Source organism: Primulina huaijiensis, chromosome 15, assembly GCF_012295235.1.
Source record: "Primulina huaijiensis isolate GDHJ02 chromosome 15, ASM1229523v2, whole genome shotgun sequence".
NCBI lineage: Eukaryota > Viridiplantae > Streptophyta > Magnoliopsida > Lamiales > Gesneriaceae > Primulina > Primulina huaijiensis.
This window is the reverse complement of record NC_133320.1, coordinates 19,386,225-19,409,336: the sequence shown is the minus strand read 5'-3', so window position 1 is coordinate 19,409,336 and position 23,112 is coordinate 19,386,225. Positions and strand designations below refer to the sequence as shown.

Here is a 23,112-nt window from a genome sequence, read left to right as displayed (position 1 = left end):
ATCTATACATCTCAAATCATTTGAAATCTTCCTTGAAATCCAAATCATTCAATCCAAAAGTTCATATAATTTTCTACATTGTTGTTTGAATGTCAAATATTAAGTTTTTTTTTAATATTTTATTTTAAAAATAATTGATTATTTGATAATGTTAGAGTAGATGCCCTGCAAGCCAACGGTTAGCTAGGGAATTTATTGACTCAAGTGAAATAAACAATCTTTATTTTAATATAATTTAACTTTTTATAGTCTTGTTATACTTTATCTGTATACCCATGCAAACAGCATAGATAAAGTCCTTGATTATGCTTTAATACAAATGAATCGTAATTCGATGTTGAAACTCATTTGTAAACACTGCATATTCTAAATTCGTTCCTAGTCGATTCAGCCGCCTAAAACAGGGATAAAGGCCGCTTGAGCTCGAGACTAGCATCTGTGATGTTGTGTACTGCGTTTCTTGGTAAGGGCATAGAGATGTCCAAACATGCAGATGGGTAGTCATATGATGATTATACCGAACAACCCTCCCTCGAACTTTCCAAGTGGTTATCATTCATCGAGAGGATAAGTCCGTGGTTATGATTGTACACCATTAGTCCTTACGACCCGGGACAACACTGAGGCTCTATATGCTANGTTGAGAGAATAAATTCAAGAAGTTGAATTTATATTATATAGTAAATTCAAGGAGTTGAATTTATGATAATTAAATTTTGAGAGAATAAATTCAAGGAGTTGAATTTATAAAATTTGAGAATTTAATTTATTAAACTCAAAAGTTGAGTTTATTAAATATTAAATTTTGGAGGTGATAAAATTCAAGGAGTTGAATTTATAATTTAAATATAAAATTCAAATGTTGAATTTATAATGTATTTAATTTATTAAGCTCAAAGGTTGAGTTTATTAAATATTAAATTAAATATAGTGAAAAGTATGTTTGATGGGCTTGTAGGAGTACAAGTCCAACATACTAAATAATTAAAGTTCTTAATGGACTTTGATTAATTAATTAAACTAGTTGGACTAGCCCAATTAATTAATCAAGCTCATTAATGTTAATTATGTGTATTAGGTTTTGGCTTCATTATAAATAGGAGTGATCAAGACAAAAACCCTAGCCTCCACAATACACTAATTTTCAATGTGTGTGATTCTCGAAAATCACAACTTTAAATCCTCCAAATATTTAGTTTACTTAATTAATGAGATTAATTAAGTCTCATTAATTAAGTAAATCATGATTAAAGAAATATTAAGATTTCTTTATTCCAATTTGCATAGATTCATTCGAGAGTTTCAAGGAATTGCTAGAATTCTTTTTCGGCTCTTACAATATGCAAAAATAATTTTGTACTCTCAAAAAGATTTTAAACCAAATTGTGTTCTATCTTTACGGAAAAATATCTTCTATTTTTCTAGTGCAATTTAGAAGAGGAATAAATATTCCAGTCGTGGACCTGATTCGGAGGTTGAAGAAAGTTCGTAAAGAATTACAACAAGAGCTATCTCCGCTAAACCCGGAATAGTTGGAGCCGTGTGATTAATTCACAAAAGGTATAATTCTAACACCCTATGAATGTTTATTTTAATTTAAGCCATACGAATGTCCAAAACAAATATTTTGATTGTCAAAATAAAATAAAAATTTTAAAACTTTCGCTGCGTTTTGGGCACGAGAAAATCGAGATCCACCAGATAAAATATATAGAAGTTACAATAATATCCAACTTGCTGTCTTAAAACTTTTCAGAGTCAAAACAAGATGTTGTGCTAATCAAGTAGAGATATAATGATGTACCGAGTTGTGATGATTGATAAGTAAAACTGTATATATGTATGTATCTATCTATCTATAAATTTTTTGGACAACTAATGAGAAACAATTAAACTGTGATTGGGTCGATGATAATGATTTGAATTTCATTTTTCAATTTTTTTAATAAAATCCATAAATCAAGTACATTTTGGAGTAGGAATAAGTCTCTTATGAGACAGTCTCACGGATCAATTTTTGACATAAAAAATAATTTTTTCATGAGTGATTCAAGTAAGATATCAGTATCACGAAATTGATCTATGTTACCGTCTCATGAGAGTTTTTATGTTTAAAAGGATTTTTTAAGCTCATCATATATATNTTTATTTTTAAATTTTGTAAATTTATCATATATTTATGTTTTTGAGAATAAAGTATTATCAATATTGATACATATGAGTGAGAAAATATATTTAATTTTTAAGATTTTTATTTTAAAAAATAATATTAAACAAAAAATGAAGGGGGTTGAAGTTATCACACAGGTCCGGTGTCTTAAATTCAAGTCAAAACCGTTCAATTCAGCCACAGCCTCCTCTCCTCCCATCAAACGAGGCGAAAAATGCTCGCAACTTTCATCCTCCGCCGTCTCGCCGCCATGCGTACCGCTTCTGCTACTGCTAACTCATTATACCACTTGCGCCACACTCCCATTTCGGGGATACTTTGAAGCACGGAGAATCTTTTCAAGTAAAGTAGGTGAAAAATGGTGTTCAAGGGGAGATTTTTTTCTTCAAAAAAATCCTACACTTCGAGCCCAGATGGATCCTCCAACGGTCCTCGATCATTGGGGTCCAACTCCAATTCCCCGATCCGAGCAGATAAGAAAAAGCCCAAATCTTTATCACCATCCGTTTCTAAAGATAGCTCACCTTCTGCAGCTGCTGGCGCCTCCTCCCGTTCTAACACTCCGACGTCAGGTAGCAAAAGCCTTCTCGAAAGAAAAGACTCTAAAGATAGAGATACGCTGAATTTAAGCAAGCCCACGACCGAGATATCGAAGAATCCATCTCTTGCTCCTTCCAATTTGAAGAAATCTAGCGAGACCATGGCCTCTGCGGCAGGACCCACCTCGGCATCTTTCTCGCCGATATTGGCTTCGTCCTTGGGGTTGAACAAGATAAAAACTCGATCGGGACCGCTGCCGCAGGATAGCTTTTTTAGTTTCGGGAGTATGGATAAGGGGGTTCATTTGGGTTCTAGTAACTTGTCGAGGCCTTTGGGTAGCCGTGGTGTCCTTGATGACGCTGATGTTGGAAAGAAGAAGAAGGAGAAACCATTTTTGGAAAATGCAGAGAATGGCAGCAATTCAGATGGTATGTCGACAGAGAGTGGGCCGTCGAGGGATCAGAGCCCTCATGTTTCCACTGCTCAGGCTAGATCCCGGCTCCAAAATGGCGAGTCTTGGTCGGGAGCTACGGGTATACATCTTTACTTTCATCTTATAAGGTCTACAGACTTCTTTAGTTTATATGTGCTTCTTTGACATTTTGTAGTTGTGTTTGTTCCGTATTATTTTTTTTCTTAAGGTATAGAGGCGGTACAGTATGAGGATATGCATATATATTGGAATTAATGGAGCATTTGCTACACGAGGTTGAGAATTTTAACATGGTATCAGAACAAGACCTACAGTTATGTGTTGTTGGCCTGCCATATGGGCCACCCGATAATATATTATAAATTTCACGCTCTAGTTGTTCATTTTTGGGCATCATATGGTGTGTTAAATGTCCAGCACTGACTGAATTAAGTTCTTGAGAGTTGTATATATAGACTTGTACTCTCTTTTTGAACTATCTTTTGGAGTTGATTTAGGTCAAACTCTCAATTTTAACACGATATCAGAGCCAAAGACCACAGTTATGTTGGACTGTTCAATGAGCCACTCGATAATGTTTTGTAAACTTCACGCTCGTGCATACCTGAGCGTGAAAAGGTGTGTTAAATGTCTCATATCGATTGAATTAAGTTCTTGAGAGTTGTATATGTGGACTTGGACAATACTATCTTGACCTAGCGGTTGGATTTAAGTTTTATCCAAGTCTCAATCTCAACAATACCATTGGGCCTTGTTTGGAATCTGATGTAGAAGGTGCTTCTGGCTTTTGTGTCAGTGAACTCGTTAAGCATTATGACGGCTGTATGTTTATTTTACCTAGTTGCGAAAGTAATTCCCATAAGTTCTAAAACTAACTAGCATAAAGCTGGTCAAAAGAATCTCAAATGGCGCTAAAACATACTAGATTTTTAGAAGTAGTAATATGCCTTCATACTCAAATTTTAGAATCATATATCTTAAATATGTGGAATATAAGGATGTGTATCAGATTGAATAGGCTTGTATGGATCCGGGCTTCGGTTGTCAAAGTTTTAAGGGCATGTGGGGCCATTACGAGGGGTGTAGACTGGTGAATTTTTTAATTGTGGGTTTATGTTAAATGTGTAAAGTGCGGTTTGGTTCAATTATTGATAAAAGTTTGAATCAAACCTATTTTATTTGTTTGTTAAATAAAAATTCAAATCAAACCAAACCATGGATTGTTGATAACCAAATAAACCTAGATTTTTTTATTTTTTTTGGTGTGGATAATCGTTTTTTTCCTGATTAAATATTTTGATTAATGTTAAATATTATCTAATATAATATTTACTCATAAACAAATGTCAATATAAAGACAAAACTCAAAGCATTTAACGATATAAAATGTGACTTTTATGTGACATTAGAAGTCTAATATAAACAATATAAATCTTCAAAATGCAAGGTTCTAAAATTCACTAGACGCTAGTCAGACGTTAGACCAGGAAATTTTTGATATTTTAGTTATTAGACGAATCATTTTAGTTAAGAAGCCCATTTGTAAGTCAATAAACTAGGCTTATTCGTAAGTCAAAGGGCTTGTCCAATTAAATGAGACACAATTGCTTATATATTAGTATTTTACCTTCTAACCCTAGATGAACCATTTGAACACCCACACTCAAAGTTCCCCTAAATTGTTCACAGAAGAATTAGAAGAAAGCAAAACGAGATGAACAACAGATACCGAAGAGAAATCGAAATAAAAAAATCATGCAGGCACTGAATCGATTTTCTTGTTCGCTCTGATGAAGACGAAGATTAGAGCGGCATGCGTCAGGGCAAGTGCAAAACAAATATGTTCTTGTTGGACAGTCCAAAGTCATATAAGGCCCAAAAATTAAAATCCCAAACAATAATCCCACAAAAAATATAAAATCAGCAGCGCCTAGACCCGCCCAGAGGTGGCTAGGCCCACCCAAGGGCGCCTAGGCTGGCCGACTAGTGCCTAAGCGGCGCAATTTAGAGCATTGTCAAAATCTTTGGGGTTGTTTTTTCCAATAAACGTTGGTTTATTTCCAAAAGAAACCGCACTATCGTCTGTTGGGAAGCTAGACCATCAGCCTAGAGTGAATTTCCTTGGAGAGGTGAACCCCCCTTTCTTTTTTAGTAGCTCTGAGCTAGATCTAGGCTGCAGGAGAGCACTTCTACTCATACTCAGAGCGGCCAAACCAACAATCTGCACGCTTAGCCACATTGTTCATCTTGACAGGGAAGGGGAAAGGAGTGAAATAAAATAAATAGGATAGGATATGATAGGCTAACAGGAAAGGGGAAAGGAGTGAAATAAAATAAATTGTTCATCTTGCAACTGCTATTTTTTTTAATGATAACCAGACATGTAATGCTATCATTTTATTGCTTTTTATAATTAATCGAATATATTCATCACTCTAAAAATACTTGTAACAAAAAATATTAGGTTGCTTTTGGATCGATATATTTCAAATCTATGGATTTCAAATATATTTTTATTGGTAAGAGAATTAATACCATAAAATTCAAATCCACCTCCTAGATGTTTATATAATATTATATTAATTAGGATACATTTCAGGTTCACCCAATAATGGTGGTATTAAAAAGTCATTCTAATTATTAACCTGTAAATAAGTAAATTGTGAATTTAAGATTTTGATATATTGTTTCATCGTAAACAATAAAACTATAATCGAAATCGACGGATTTCAAATTCATCTCCCAAATGCGCCCTTAGAGTATTTGTTTTGTGTAAGTACCTAATTAATAGGGAAAATTTTAAAAAATTATATATTATAATTATATTAATATTTAGTTTGATTTTGTTTGCTTTAGATTGTTTTTCATATGAACCTTGGACTGATTAAAAGCAGAAACAAACTTGACTGACATCCAATCAAAACCACGCAGTTTGGGTTGGTTTGGTTTTTCGATTTGGATGGATTTGGTTTGAATAAATCACATTTGCTTGTTTACCTCTTCACTTTTCACCTTGCTGAGCACTCGATTGGATTTTTTTTTACTTTCTTTCTCACACAACATTATCTTTCATTATGGGCTAGAAAAATTGATGTTGCTTGTAGAAGTTGGAACAAAAGAAAAGAATATGCTAAATGTCATGCCATTGAAAGACTCATATTACTTAGAACCTTGTGTTATGTGGTGCAGCACTCATGCCTTTCACTTGGTTAGTTCAGGGCAATTTGATTCATCATGGGGTAATTCTGCAGGTCTCATGAGTTCAGATGCATGCACTCCAGAGATTAAGGTGCTGTAATTTTTGTATGCTAAGCATGAAAGTTCAAACTTCCTTGGCCAATAAATTCAAATTTTCTTTTGTTATTTTTGTATTTACATACTTTTGATAGGCATCATATGATTGTGACAATCCAAAAGAGTCCGAATCTCCCCGGTTTCAAGCTATACTCCGTGTTACAAGTGCACCCAGGAAAAGGTTTCCTGGAGATATTAAAAGCTTCTCTCATGAGTTAAATTCGAAAGGTGTACGACCTTATCCATTTTGGAAGCCTCGAAGGTTAAATAACTTGGAGGTATTCATACTTATAAACTCAACTAAAGCAAGGATATTTAGCTATTATACTTTTGGATATTCATGATTTCTAAAACTGCAACAGGAGGTTTTATCAATGATACGCACAAAGTTTGACAAGGCAAAGGAAGAAGTGGATTCTGATCTCCATATTTTTGCAGCAGATCTGGTTGGAGTTTTAGAAAAAAATGCTGAAAGTCATCCAGAATGGCAGGAAATTATAGAGGACTTGCTAGTTCTTGCTAGGAGTTGTGCAATGACTTCTCCTGGAGAATTTTGGTTTCAATGCGAAGGCATAGTGCAAGAGTTGGATGATAGGCGGCAAGAGCTTCCTATGGGCATGTTAAAGCAGCTGCACACTCGAATGCTTTTTACACTCACTAGATGCACTAGGTTGTTGCAGTTTCATAAGGAAAGTAGGCTAGCTGAGGACGGGAATTTTTTTCAGCTCGTTCCTGCTGTCATTGGTAGCAATGGAAAGGTTGATCCAAAAGTAATGAAGGTTCCCTCCACCAGGAAATTTTATAGTCAAGAGCAATCGGAGTGGAAGAGAGAACTTGCCGCACAAGGAAAATTTCAATCTTCACATGCTGAAACCACAGAAAACATGGATTCTTCAGCTAGCAGAAATAAAATGGCATCTTGGAAGAAATTTCCATCTCCTACTGGAAAAAGCCCCAAAGAAGCTGCTTCGGTTAAGGAGCAGAATGATAGTATGATGGATGCATCAAGCATAATAGAAAATGGAAAAAGAGCTATTGATGCAGAACTTGCTACAGCTAAGATGTCCGAGGTTCCTCCTGTTAAAGATTCTTATGTTAACTCAACAAAGCCCATGCCCTCCAAGCACCAGCATAAGCTTTCCTGGGGCTATTGGGGAGATCCGCCAACCGAATCTGATGAAAGTTCAATCATTTGCCGCATTTGTGAGGAGGAGGTTCCTACTTTGCATGTGGAAGACCATTCTAGAGTATGTGCAATTGCTGATCGATGTGATCAAAAGGGTGTTAGAGCCAATGAGCGTCTTCTCAGAATTGCTGAAACTCTTGAGAAGCTTATGGAATCATTTTCGGCAAAGGACACGCAACAAGCTGCTGGGAGCCCGGAGTCGGAGCTTATTTCTCCAAAGTTCAGTGATTGGTCCCGTAGAGGCTCTGAAGACATGCTAGATTCTTTTGCTGAAGCTGAGAATACCATTGATGTAGATGATATTAAAGCTTTACCTTCCATGACATGTAGAGCACGTTTTGGTCCTAAGTCAGACCAAGGAATGGCAACATCATCAGCAGGCAGCATGACACCTAAGTCCCCGCTGATGACACCTAGGACAAGCCCAAGCCCAAGCCCAAGCCCAAGCCCAAGCCCAAGCCCAAGCCCAATCGATCTGCTTTTGTCAGGGAAAGGTGCCTTCTCCGAGCATGGTGATCTTCCTCAGGTAGACCTTAGTCTTTCTGAATTGTTTTTCGTTATTGTCCTCGTCGTTGCTATTCCATTCTTCCCAACATTTTCCATGACTTCATTGAATATACTTTCCAATTTGAGGTTAAAATCTTAAATTTATAACTATGCTGTTTTAGCACATTTGCATCCTTCTTAAAATTCACTATTTTGTGATTTTGGTTTGATTTACGAGAAATGAATTATATTCTGCAAGTTTATTTTTTAATAAGAAACGATATTTTATTAAATACTCAATAGCTTTTAATCACAATATGCGGACTAGTAATCCACTCAGTACAAAATGCTAGACAAGACCCTAACCGTATCAATAATACACAAGAGCCCAATCTCATAATAAATCTTAGATTGAGAGATTCTAAAAGTCTACATGATATCCAATCCAAATAAATATTTTATCTTGATATTTTCCCTGCACTCTTCCCTCGTATCTTCGTCGTCGTAAAAAATTCTTCTATTTCTCTCTATCCACACAGACTAACATACGTCATGAACCACCACTTTCCAAAAAATTATGCCTCTCTGGCCAAGAAACTATCCAAGATCTGTGTCGAATAAATCTTGCGTTGGTTTCGGCACCACCCCAACCAATCTCAATTCTTCTAAAGCTCTTGCCCACAACCCAGTCGTGAATGTACAATGAATCAACATATAATCATGCGTCTCCCTGTCATTCCGACACAACACACACCAATCTGGGCACAGAGCACACATGGGTCATCTCTTTTGCATCATCTCCCAGGTTGACAACTTACCCAAAATCGTCGTCCACGAGAATACTTGAATCTTTGTTAGAACTAGAGCTTTCCAAATAACATTGTAAAATGAAAAAGCGGGAAAACTACTGCTTGAAAAGAAAGACTCAAAGAAAGATTTGACTAAAAAGACACCTGACGGACCTCCACCCCACCCTCAGACACCATCTACCCCTTCAATCAACCTGATCCTATCTAAATCTCCTAATAACGCATTCAACTCACACAACTCCTCATCCCTCAAAACCCTCCGAAAATGCAAGTCTCATGATGGGAAAGAGTAAAAATTATCAAATAAAGCAAAATGAGATATAGACATATGAACTGAAGAAAGCTGAAATAAAGACGCATAAAGATCCCGAAAAAAAGAATCCCCCCACCACCTATCTTCCCAAAACCTGACCTTGGTACCTCCTCTAACCACTATCCTTACTGATTGATGAAATGTTGGGTAAGATCTAGAAATAAACTTCCATGGGCATCTGAATGTCACGTTTCTTGCTAAATCCGTATCACATACATTATCTTGTAACCGTATTTACTCACTGTAATCTTCTTCCACAACGTCTCGTCTTCTGCGTAAAACCTCCACCACCATTTCCCCAACATAGCGCTATTCCTCAAACAAATATTCCCAATATCCAACCCCCCTCTATTTTTGGGTTTGCACACCTGCTTCCGGGCAACTAGATGACTACGTGATTCACTATCAGCTCCATCCCAAATAAAATCCCAAATAATCTTCTCCATCACCTCCGCTAGGAGAAACTATGTTTTGTGAACAATGAACAGTGTATTTGGTAGAATATGGCCTCGGGGTTTTATTGAGTTTGTTCATATCTTTTTATTAGTCTAATATTATCTCAGGTTATAGTTGAACATTTAAAGGATATTGCCAATTGATGCATCAAAGTTCTGCTTTATTTCTACTTATATAGTTATCAACTCTGGTACTGAAGTAAACTCCAGTGACCTGGGCATCTACCTCGGGCAAGCATCCTTAAATATGCGAGACATATATTTCTGTTTTTGTTGATATAAGTGAAAAACCAATCAAAACAGTGAACAGTTGTAATGTATGAGGAATTGCATAGAAACATTTTTTTATGTCAGCTAATTTTTATGTAGAAACACTTTGAAAACCATAATTTTTTACCTGCTAACGAAATGCTGGGTTTCTTGACACCCTTCTTATTTTTTTCCTTTCTTTCTTTCTTTCTTTCTTTTTTTTCATGATATGAAAGCTTTACCATGTGAATCTCAGTGTGTTCTTGGTTACCGTAGCTACTCTCTCTCTCTATAGAATTCTGCTGGGTGCGTTATTTTTTATACTTTAAATTGAGTTCCCAGTTCTTTCTCCTTCTTCTTTTTCCCATTTTGGGAAACACATGTGCAGATAAATGAACTTGCTGATATCGCTCGTTGTGTGGCGCACACACCCCTTGATGATGATCGTTCTTTGCAATATTTGCTTTCTTGTCTTGAAGACTTGAAAGTTGTCATAGACCGAAGAAAATTTGAGTCTCTCACGGTGGATACATTTGGAGCACGCATAGAGAAATTAATCAGGTGAATATTGACATTTTCGTTTGCCTATGATGGAGCATTAGTGTTGACCCTTCATTCAATTATGCAGGGAAAAATATTTACAGCTATGTGAGCTAGTTGATGATGATAAGGTTGATCTAACAAGCACTGTCATTGATGAAGATGCTCCTTTAGAAGATGATGTTGTGCGTAGTTTGCGAAATAGTCCGGTGCATTCTAACAGAGACCGGACTTCTATAGATGACTTTGAGATTATAAAACCAATTAGTCGTGGGGCATTTGGTCGAGTTTTCTTGGCCAAAAAGAGAACAACAGGAGATCTTTTTGCGATAAAGGTAAATGAAGTATAAGAAGCAAGAGTAGGAAATACTTGACAAAATATATTGTATAAAACTCAATGGATAGCTAGACATTGAGAATTTGCGATCTACAGGTTCTTAAAAAAGCAGATATGATACGAAAGAATGCAGTTGAGAGTATTTTGGCAGAGCGGGATATTCTAATATCTGTTCGCAATCCTTTTGTGGTGCGACTATGTATCTTGCAATCCTTTTACTTTGTTTTCTTTTATTGATAAGTACATTCATTTGTTGTCTCATGTGTTAGGTCCGATTCTTCTATTCATTCACTTGCCGTGAAAATTTGTATCTTGTAATGGAGTACTTGAATGGGGGAGATCTTTATTCATTGTTGAGAAATCTTGGCTGCTTGGATGAAGATGTCACTCGCATATATATTGCTGAAGTTGTAAGTATTTGTTGATTTCATTTTTATATTCTATTTTTTTTATATAGAAAACAATATTATGTCATATAATTAAAACTTGTTAGTTACAAGAAGCGGACAAGTAATACGCCATGTACAAATGGAAAAACAAAAGCTCTAATCATATGAACATCATATATAACTCCAATCCCTCAATAAATCTGAATTGAGAAATTCTTAAACTCTATATGCTTTCCAATTCAGCTAGATGTCTAAATCTTAATCTTATCTCAACACTCTTCAACCGACTTTTCTAGATTGTCAAAAATCCTATTCCGCTCAAGCCAAATTGACCGGCAAATACAATGAACTTCCATTGTCCAAAAAATTCTATACCTCTTGTCAAGTTAACGCCCAAGATTTGCAGCAAATAGCTCGTCCGAAGATCTTGGAACTACCCATAACAAACCCATCTCTTCCAAAGCTCTGAACCAAAGACAGCTTGTGAAAGGACAATGAATAATTATGTCGACGTGAATCTCCACCTCTTTCCGATATAGCACACACCAATTCGAACAAAGAGCACAAGTAGGCCACTTTTTTTGCATCATCTCACAAATTGGCAGCTGTAATTTTATGAGGAAAAAGAAATGGCGGAGAAGGTGATGATATTTTATGCCATTATACAACACAAATAAAGATAACAACCTAACCTATCAAAAGATTTAAATTACAAACTAATGGATAAAAGTTATATATGAAAAGAGCTTATCCGGGTTTATCTTATCGGATCTTCAACACTCCCCCTCAAGTTGGGTTGTCTATGTTGATCATGCTCAACTTGGATACCAAGTTTTCAAATGTCAGTCGGAATAGGGCCTTAGTTAGGATGTCTGCAACTTGTTCGTGGTTTGGGACGTAACAGAATTTCAAAGTCCATTTCTCGAGTTTTTCACTTATGAAATGCCGATCGGCTTCAACATGTTTAGTTCGATCATGGTAGACTGGGTTCTAGGCAATACTTATTGCAGCTTGATTGTCACACTTTAGTTCCACTACCTGATGTCCCTCTAATTTCAGTTCTGTCAACAACCATTGTATCCATATACCTTCCCAAGTTCCATTGGCCAAGGACCGAAACTCGGCTTCTGCACTGCTTCTTGCTACCACACGTTTCTTTCTTCGCTATGTTACAAGGTTACCTCATACAAAAGAGCAATACCCAGATGTGGACCGTCTGTCAGTGTAAAATCCTGCCCATTTAGCATCATTGTATTAATGTATGTTTCTTTGGGCGGTCTCGTGGAAGACGATCCTTTGAGGTATTTCAATACCCGAAAAACAACATCCATATGTTCTTCAGTTGGATTGTTCATGAACTGGCTTACAACACTTGCAACAAATCCAATGTCAGGTCTTGTGTGGGATAGGTGTATCAGTTTGCCCACTAACCTCTGATATCTTCCTTTGTCAACTGTTAGACTCTCTTCATTCTTTCCAAGTATTATATTTGGATCCATAGGAGTATCAACAGGCTTGCATCCCAACATCCTCGTCTCTTTCAAGAGGTCCAGGACATATTTTCTCTGAGAAATAAAAATTCCATGCTTTGATCTGGCCACTTCCATTCCCAAGAAATATTTCAACTGCCCTAGGTCTTTCATCTCAAATTCTTTTGAGAGTAGTTGCTTGATGTGAGTGATATCTTCTTCATGGTTCCCAGTGATTATAATGTCGTCAACATATGCAATGATAACAGAAATCCTGTCTTGATTGGAATGTTGGACAAACATTGTGTGAACTGATTGGCACTGCAAGACTTTGGTGAACTTGTGGAACTAAGCTCTGGCGATTGCTTTAAGCCATAAAGTGATTTCTTTAACCGGCATACTTTATTGGCAGTAGTTTTGAATTCGAATTCATGTGGAATACACATGTAGATTTCCTCTTCCAGATCTCCATTTAAAAAAGCATTCTTAACGTAAGTTGATATAGAGGCCAGTCTAGATTTGCAGAAATTGATAGGAATACACGAACCGTGTTTAGCATGGCTACAGGGACAAAGGTCTCTTGGTAATCAATTCCATATGTCTGAGTAAACCTTTTTGCTACTAATCTTGCTTTATATCGTTCAATGCTTCCATCATCCTTATGTTTGATTGTGAAATCCACTTGCAACCAACAGTTCGTTTTTCAGGTGTAAATTCCGTGATCTGCCAGGTGTTGTTCTTTTCAAGAGCATGTGTTTCATCAAAGGCTGCTGCTCTCCATTGTGGATGTTGAAAAGCACCGATGATGCTTGATGAGACATGTACTTGGTCTAAATTCACAACAAATGCTCGATATGCAGGAGATAATAGATCAAGCGAGACAAAATTACTTATAAGGTGTTGAGTGCATCATCTAATCCCCTTTCTTAATGCAATTGGTCCATCATCAATATCAAGCAAGTCAGAGCTTGGCATACCTTGGTTGTTTTCCAAAGGATCTGGCATTAAGTGAGTGCTCTTGGTTTGCTGATTGTGTGTTTGATCTTGAGGAGGCTTCCTGCGTGAATAAACATGATCAAAAAGTAGAATTTGGGAGTTATCTGGTGGGATTGTGTGTATTGCATCAATATCAATATCAAGAGTAGGATGTGTATGAGGTTGGTCACTCGGCTTGTGGAGAGGATCCAGATTCTGAGGTTTATTGATCCCTTGCTTCCTGTGAACCAAGGAAGGTGGAAAGAAAAAGTCGGACTCATTGAAGGTGACATCCATGTAATTGTAGAATTTTTTTGTGGTTGAGGAATAACACTTGTACCCCGTCTGATTAGGTGAATACCCAAGGAAAATACATTTGAGTCAACGCGGATCAAGCTTGCCTCTACGTTGGGAATGGATATGCACAAAAGATGAGCAACCGAAAATACGCAATGGAATGTTGTAAAGTAAGTGTGAGTTAGGGTAGATGCTGAGGAGCGATTGGATAGGTGTTTTGTACTTAAGGACTCTAGAAGGCATTCGATTAATGAAGTAAGTGGCTGTAAGGACAGCCTCACCCCAGAAATGCTGAGGGACATTATGTGTGAACAATAGAAAACGAGCTACCTCGAGGAGATGACGATTTTTTCATTCTGCGACACTATTTTGTTGAGGTGTGTTAATGCAAGAGCTTTGATGAATTATTCCCCGAGTGGATAGGTAATCCCCAAGGACTGTACTAAAGAAATCCTGAGCCCGATCAGTGCGTAAGATTTGGATATTAGTTGAGAATTGTGTTTGTTTCATAGCGGAGAATGTTTTAAAAATTGTAGACGTCTCACTCTTGTCTTTCATGAGAAACACCAAAGTCAGACGAGTATGATCATCAATAAATAATAAGAACCATCGAGTATCCGTGATGTTTTTGACACGAGAAGATCCCCAAATATCGCTATGTTTTAGCGAAAAAGGTTTGGACAGTGTATATGGTTGTGGTTTGAACGATGTTTGAGCATGCTTTGGCACAAACATCACAATGAGGTAAATGAGAAGTTTTGTTATTCAATAAAGATGAAAATAATTTATTGCGATACAAAAAATTTGGATGACCTAGGCGATAGTGCCATGACAAAATATCGCTATCCCTAGAGGATCGAAATGCAGAAATATGATGACCGGAGAGGTTGGAAGATAGAGACTTTGATGAGGGGTTCATCTTTATAAGTAAAGGCCTGCACAACAATCAACATTGTCAACCGCCCTCCCCGATGCTAGGTCCCGAAAAACACACAAATCAGTTGAAAATATTGTAGAACAATGCAAGTCCTTGTTTAAGGCACTGACGGACAACATATTACAATGAAGTGCGGGAACGAAGAACACATTATGTAAGCATAAATCTTGGGATAACCAAATTGAACCCGAACCAAGCACTTTCGTACAAGAACCGTCTGCTACCCGAACTGATTAGGGAACCCTTAAGAAGGCTGTACGATGTAAACATTTGCAATTGGCTGGACATATGGTCTGACGCACTAGAATCGACTATCCAATAAGTCGATAAATCATTCTGTGAGATAAAAGCAAGGGGAATAACACCTGGAACTGCAGTGCTGCCTATTCCAACGATGGGATTGGAGGAGGGAGAAGCGTGCTGGCCAAACATCTTTTGGAGCACGTCCCGTTGTTCCTTGGAAAAAGGCACTGATGTTGGAGAAGGCTGATTAGAGACAGCGGAGTGTGTGCGGCGTTCTCTTGCTGGTTTCTAATCTGCTGGCTTACCATGTATCTTCAAGCAACTATCGATATTTTGAGTGTGTTTCTTGCAGAATTCGCACCAAGGACAACCCGGAATCATTTTTCCTTTATTGTTGTTTGATGATTGTCCGTGGCGAATTCCTTGAGGAGCATGGCCATCAGTAGGAGAGGAAGAAATTTGACGCTGAAGGACGAGAGCAGAGCTATCAGATGATTGTTGCAATGAGCCTAGCATTACCTTGCGTCGATTTTCCTCGTGATGTACCGCCAAGAAAGCTGCACGAAAGCTAGGCAGAGGCGTAGTGCTAAGGACTCTAGCCCGGACATCATCAAAATTATTGTATAGGCCCATGAGAAACTTGAAGACCCGTCTGTTTTCGATAAGGGATATGTACAGCTTCTCATCTTTGGAGCACTTCCAATCATGCGTCTCAGTCAAATCAAGTATTTGCCAATTGCGATTGAGGGCTGAGAAATTCTCAGTCACGGTAGACTCATCTAGTCGGAGATCGTGTATGGCCGATTCAGTTGCAAAGAGTTCAGCCGTATTGTTGCTACAAGAATAGGATTCACGCGCAGCGTCCCAAATCTCCGAGGCAGTAGGATAAAGAAAGAAATTCTCCCCAATTTCAGGGAGCATTGAGTTAATCAACCACGACATGATCTGGTTGTTTTCGGCCTTCCACGTCTTGAATCTTGGATCGGTGGATTCAGGGCGTGTTGTGGAATCCGTTAGCCAGTCCTCCTTCCCTCGACCGCAGATGTACATTAATACGGACTGCGACCAAGGCAGGAAGTTCTTGCCATTAAGTTTATGGCAGGTGATTGAGAGAGGAAATGCGTTGCCCAAGGGTGTGACGTGGGTGTCTGAGGTGCGGAGTCGGAAGCAGAGGCCATTCCGGATTTTGTCATGGATCGGCAACAAGCTCTGATACCATGTAATTTATGAGGAAAAAGAAATGGCGGGGAAGTGATAATATTTTATTCCACTTTGCTTCTGAATACAACTCTACATATCTATATATAAAGCACAAATAAAGATAACAACCTAACCTATCTAAGGTTGCAACGTGGACAACGAAGCTCACAGAGTTCAATCATTTTTCCATTTCAGATGTGGTTAGGGATTTGAAGTTTGTATTGTCTTGACGATAGTGTCCTATTTAATTTAAATCCGTGGATTACTCATCCGCTTTATCTGTAACACGATCATTATTATAATATTAAAGTATTGTTTCCTATAAAAAAAAAATAAGAGTTTGGATATGAAAAGAGCTTATCCGGGTTTATCTTATCGGATCTTCAACAGCAGCTTTCTTTGGAATGTCTGATGACTTGGTGATTGATTAATGTGTCATGTGCAATGGATGATCAGGTGCTTGCTTTGGAGTACTTACATTCACTTCGTGTGGTTCATCGTGATCTAAAACCTGATAATTTGTTGATTGCACATGATGGACATATTAAGGTAATTTCCTGTCATGGTTCAATTTCTCTTGCTTACATCGACACATTCAGATTTACTTATTTATATTATTCAACTAGGGGCAACTTTTTAGGCTCTATATTTTCTATGTTTTGACATTTCATTGAAAATATAATTGGTGCAAAGATGACCTCAAAGAAAAAATTGATATTTCGCAAATGTCAAGCCAAACTCTGTACGATAAAGCTATTTGACAATAACTCCTTCTCTTATTCACCTCCGTCAGGCGATATCTGACTTTTCCAAGAGCTTTATATGAAGTCCGCGAGTACTTGAATCTATTGTTTTCCATGTCCCTCTCCCTATCTTTATCCTTGTACTGGAAAGGTAGAAAGCCAGGGCTGCTTCAAGTGCACCATCTGCATTTTTGGTTAAATGAAATTAAGAGATGGGTTGTCTGCGATTAAGAAAGTTTTTTGTCACACATTTATTTTCTTGTTACTCTTGAATAAGGTTTGAAAACTTGATCGATCTGATGTATATTACAATCACAAGATTATGTCATACAAGGGACAATATCACTCCAGATGAACTGCCTTACCTGAATCTTAACTTGATCAAAACTTCTTTATGTGATAGACGAAGTGCATGAAACTTCATTTTCTCTGCTGTTAACTGTCTTCTCTATGTAGTTAGACCGTGTGATATAGTTTGAGTTTGAAAATACTCGTTGCCTTTGTTTTGAACAGTTAACAGATTTTGGGCTATCAAAAGTTGGTCTTATCAACAGCACTGATGATTTATCTGCTCCAGCTGTCAGTGGAACATCCCTAATGGATGAGGATGAACCCCCTTTATCTGCATCCGAGCATCAGCAAGAAAGGCGAAAGAAACGCTCTGCTGTGGGTACACCAGATTACTTGGCACCTGAGATTCTTCTGGGAACTGGGCATGGTCAGTGTGTGTGTCCTTTTCCCATTTACTTCATAGCCTGGAATGACTTATTGAATGCTTTCAATTCGTTTTGACTGGAAAAAAACTCTATTGTTGACATAATACCGATCTTGTATTTGAAAGCAAGATTATATTATAATCCTTAAACATCTTTCCAGCAGGTGTTCAGCGTAATCGCCGATAATTGAAAACGTATAGCATTTTCCATTCTCTTTCTAATTCTATAAATGCATCCTTACCTTCAGGCTGCTTCGTGTATAATCAAAATTTTCGACACTAGAAGAAAAGGTAAGATTGTGATGAATGTGAGCCTTGAAAGGTACTCACTGTAGGAATGAAACTCGGTAAGATGTTACTTATCAGGGGTAATTTCTTTTAGATGTACATGAAAGAGGTGTCAAGTTGCATGTTTGAAATGATTTTTAAGGTTTGTGATGTATACTGTATTGTCTAAGTGGTCATTTTATGGGTTACTGTCTACATACGTAATAACACCGAGTAACTGGGTAGAGTTATTGAGTAAGGGTTGTAGTTTTCTGGATGAGGATGCTTGATGCACTTTTCGTCTGTAACTTGTCAGAAATTAAGTGGTTTAATATTGTTTTGATGTTTTCTACATTTCCTCAGGCTTTACTGCAGATTGGTGGTCTGTGGGTGTTATTCTATTTGAGTTGATTGTTGGCATCCCTCCTTTCAATGCTGAGCACCCTCAGGTTACTAAAATGCTATTAATCTCTTGCATATACTTTTTATTTCTAGCATGTGGCTGATGAGCTATTTGTGCACTTAACCTCTTACTTTTTCTTCAAGATCCTTTATGGTTGTGTTCTTATTTTAATCAATTTTTTTGTAGCAAATATTTGACAACATTCTCAATCGTAAGATTCCTTGGCCTCGGGTGCCTGATGAAGTGAGTTTTGAAGCTTACGATTTGATTGATGGGTAAGATAATTCCCATAGTTTGTGATATTTTTGTTTAGGAGGTCTTCTATTCCAACCTCCACATTGTGCTCTCAGATTCGTACTTGACTTCTGGTTGTTTCTTCTGAATGTTTCATATTTCAAAATGTGGGTAATATAAAGTTTTTGGGTATGAACGTCAAAAATTCGAGTATTTGCTTATGTTTCTCTCAGATGTGATTTTAAAAGCATACAAGCCTTTTTATTTTCCTTTTATTTTATTGGACATAATTTTCCTATTTTCTTCGAATGAGATTTGGTCCATTGTCAGTGGCTGTTTCCCTCTTCCTTCTTCTGTATCATGTGAAAAAGATGTTCAGTGTTTCTGTTCCCTCGGGTTTTGCTAAATTTGAGAAATACGTAATATGAATTAATGTGATCTTAGGCATCAGCATAAGCTATAGTTGACTATGATGTTGTTATTAGCGATCCATTGAATGATATAAATTTGGTTTTGAAAAATTATTTATCCAAGTGTTTTTTTCCAGTTAGAAGATTCCTGATTTTCCTCTTCCGAAGTAAGGCACAACCATATACTGCATACCAGACTTTATATTGGGACATATAAATGCATAATCAGTGCTTGAGCCATTACTTGTATAACATGTTGAAACTGTTCTTGTTTCATTTTTATTTGCTATTCACCAAATTGGTGAATTAATAAGCTAAAATTAGTAGATCTCCCAAAGAGTCTCTTTTGTTAACCGTCAGGTTATTGACTGAAGACCCTGACCAGAGACTTGGAGCTGGTGGAGCCCCAGAGGTTATTTTACTTCATTGTCTTACCTATGATGTTAATCACCTCTTTTGCATGACTGTACCATGGATTTATTTAACAATCTGTCAGTTTTATTTTATTCGCAATGATAAAATATGTTCTAAGTATGAATCCTTCGTGAGAAATTTTATTTTTTGGAGACTTCTAGGAAAAAATTGCTGGTGTTTATCATCTGTCACATTTTATCACTCGAAAAAGCATCATTTATAGTTGATTAAAATTATCTATCATTCACACTTTTATACCAGTCTAAGAATAAGATATGCCGTGCAGGTGAAACAACATCCATTTTTCAGAGATATTAATTGGGACACACTTGCTAGACAGAAGGTTTGACTCTAAAAACAAATTGAATTGTTGTTCATGTACAAAAATTGGTGGTGTCTAAGAATCATTCTGCTACTTCTCCCAGGCAGCTTTTGTCCCTTTGGCAGACGGTGCAACAGACACTAGTTACTTTACAAGTCGTTACTCGTGGAATCCATCTGATGAACATGTTTGTGCACATAGCGAATTCGAAGATTCCACCGACAATGGAAGCATTAGTGGTAGCAGTAGTTGCCTAAGCAACAGGCATGAAGAACAGGTGCGTTGGCGAAACAGGAACAGAACTTAAAATTTTATTTTCTACTTGTGAATTTTTTCATATTAAATGATTTCGAATTTGATGGATCATAAACAGGGAGATGAATGTGGGGGTCTTCAAGAATTCGACTCCAACTGTGATATCAATTATTCCTTCAGCAATTTTTCATTCAAGGTAATAATGTAATCATTTCGTGCACAACGGTGCTGAGTTTTTTTATATTTGTGAACTGATGGTGAGTAGGGGATATTGTTAGCATAAAATTTTTATTGGGTTATCTTCCATACATTTGGCTTTGACTTTGTATTAGAGTGTGGAGGTTACATTCGCAAATTCCTTGGTTTACAAAATCCCATATTATTCCATCAGTTGGTCTTGGGCACATCTCCAGACTCCAGGTCTTTGTTGCCTAATGGCTCGCTAATATGCATATTTACGGTTTATTTAATTCGGAACATATATTTCTCAGACCTTGGGTTAGAGTTGAGGGGCATGTTGAAATATAAAACTATGGAGCCATTTTTTGTTCTCTCGAACTTTTAGAAACACGACTTCTAACAGGCATAACCCTTTGTCCTCCACCCTTGTCAGCAAAAGGGTGCTTCCCTTTTTTCCATCATTCAATTTACATGTCATGCTTTATATTATTCAAAACAGAATGAACCTATTTTCTGGTTTTCTTTCCATCATCTCACCATAATTAACACTGATATTTTAGCATAGCATCACAAGATTTTCTCTTCATACTTCTGAATATTATAAATTTGTTGCAAGCTTTCAAAGGTCTTGCTGCAAGAAATTCCATTTGTGCTGAAATACTTAACAAGGGATGTTTTCTCTATTTCTTTCTGAAAGTCAACGGCTGTAAACTGCATAACCTCATTTTTCATTTTTTGTTGTGCAACAGAATCTTTCCCAGCTTGCATCCATAAACTACGATTTGCTTACAAAAGGTTGGAAAGATGATCCTCCTGCGAACTCCAGTGCATAGTTCGGGTATGTGTGGTGCAAAATACTTACCAGTTTGTATATCCCTGTAAATGTGTGTGCTGTATTTTGCTCAAGTTTTGGTTTTTGTGTAGAGCCCTTATGTGTAATTTGTAACATCGTATAATGTAGTACTCTTGTTTTTTTTTTATTTATAGGAAACATATTTTATTAATTAGTAAATAGAGTTTACAATAAGCGGATGAGAAATCTGCTCTAAATAAAGTAGATTAAACCAGATTACAACACCAAAATCATGACATTACAATTTTCCAGTCCCTAGCTAAGTCTGCAATACTAAGGTGCCGATATTCCTTCCGTGTCGTCGACCAACTCGCAACCCTATAATGTAGTACTCTTGTTACAAAATGATCCATCTTTGAAAGCCAATTTCGGGTATATAGCTGGTTTTACTTTAGATGTTTTTTGATAGTGTGTGTGCATGCTGTGTGGTGTCAATTGCGCAATTAGAGTACAAAAAAATAAATTGAGTTGACCCGATATAGATGGGTTTTTAATATTAAAAAAGTATATTTGTCCCACTAACTAACCGAACTATAATATAGCATTGTAATGACTTAATATGATGTATTATCATGAGTAGAAAATAGTAGAGTGCTACAATTCAAAGTGTAATAAATGATAATGCAATAACAGTACTTGATCTTTATTTTAGACAGCTTAATATACCATGTACTTGTTTAGAATATACCGTACATTTTAATAATAAGTTTCATAGTTTTACGTTGCAAGACACACTTCATGATATCTATTGTTTGTTCAATGATTTTATCTATTTAATTTGCATGGATATACAGATAAATAAATGTCATAATTGGATAAAACTGTAAAATATTATTAAAATAAATATTATTTTTTGTTTTTTTTTTTTACATAAAAGTCAATAAAACTAAATCACAAGTTGAGTAGTTAGACACTTATTCTAACACGGGGAGGAGAACCATTTGGTTTGCACCCGTGAGTGGGAAAGTGAGGTTTTAGTTTAGTTCGAACTAGCGAATATGATTAAATGCAAATTAAGTATTAATTAATTTGAGAGAAAAATGGAACAATATCAGATGTCGGATAATTTTTATTTCCCCGTTATAAATTTATATTTTGACATGCCAAAGAGTAAAACAATAAATGTCTTTGTTTGTTTAAAAAATAAATATTATTACATTTATTTTCTATTTATATATATAAAAAGAGACAACGTAAGATTCCGTCTATATTTATTTGTTAAAAAGTAAAATAATAATATAATTTATGTATATGTGTAAAGTATTAGATTTTAAATAATTAATATATAATACATATGTCATTAATGTGAAATATTTTCGATATTTTTTAATTCAAATTTGAATCTAACGCTTCTTTGAAAATATAAACTATTTTAAATGTCTGCATTTATTATATACTTTCATTTAGTTTCAATTATGATTTTGATTTTTTTTATTACTTTTATATACAAAGTTCTCACTCTCTATAACATTAAATAAAATATTAAATTTTTGCATAATCTTACGTTTTACAAATTTTTAGTGAACATCGTCATCATGAATTTTCGGTATATTGATTATTCATAAAATGATATCATATATGTATCTTAATAAGAATTTTAATATAAAAAATAATATAAATATTTATTATCTTGTTTTAAAAAAATAATTAAAATTTTTAATTAAAATTTTTAATCAAAATTTATTCATATTACAAATGAGCATAATTTTTATTTTTTGAAAAATATTTATTTATTCTTTAATATTTTGATAGACAAAATAATATATCATTTTTAAATACACATTTCTATTTTCTTATTATAATAGTTACACTCAGCTAATATATCAATTACAACAGTAAGAAGTCAATTATATAAAAATAGTATTTAAAATTAAAATATATTCATTACATAATATTAATAATTTTAGGTGTTTATTCAAATGTTCATACTTTAATGTTAGGATCAATTCCTTATCCTTAGGACAAGCGTTATAGTTGTTAGTCAAAACACAACT

General features: G+C 36.0%; 1 protein-coding gene across 4 annotated transcripts; it reads left to right on the top strand.

The window, feature by feature from the left end:
• The first annotated feature begins 2,321 nt into the window (after positions 1–2,321).
• Positions 2,322–21,236, top strand: LOC140958288 (probable serine/threonine protein kinase IREH1). Of its 4 annotated transcripts, none has more exons than XM_073415678.1 (17): positions 2,323–3,243; positions 6,395–6,432; positions 6,533–6,715; positions 6,800–8,149; positions 10,324–10,496; positions 10,564–10,810; positions 10,909–11,001; positions 11,082–11,222; positions 16,779–16,871; positions 17,579–17,783; positions 18,411–18,496; positions 18,637–18,725; positions 19,455–19,506; positions 19,795–19,851; positions 19,934–20,107; positions 20,204–20,281; positions 21,015–21,236. In XM_073415678.1, exons 1-17 carry the CDS (start codon positions 2,529–2,531, stop codon positions 21,096–21,098), a joined length of 3,858 nt encoding a protein of 1,285 aa, XP_073271779.1. In that variant the 5' UTR covers positions 2,323–2,528; the 3' UTR covers positions 21,099–21,236. The 4 variants fall into 4 exon arrangements, with proteins under 4 accessions (XP_073271780.1, XP_073271779.1, XP_073271778.1 ...); XM_073415677.1 differs by having other exon boundaries at positions 6,362–6,432; XM_073415680.1 differs by having other exon boundaries at positions 3,107–3,243; positions 6,333–6,432.
• The last annotated feature ends 1,876 nt before the right edge of the window (positions 21,237–23,112 follow it).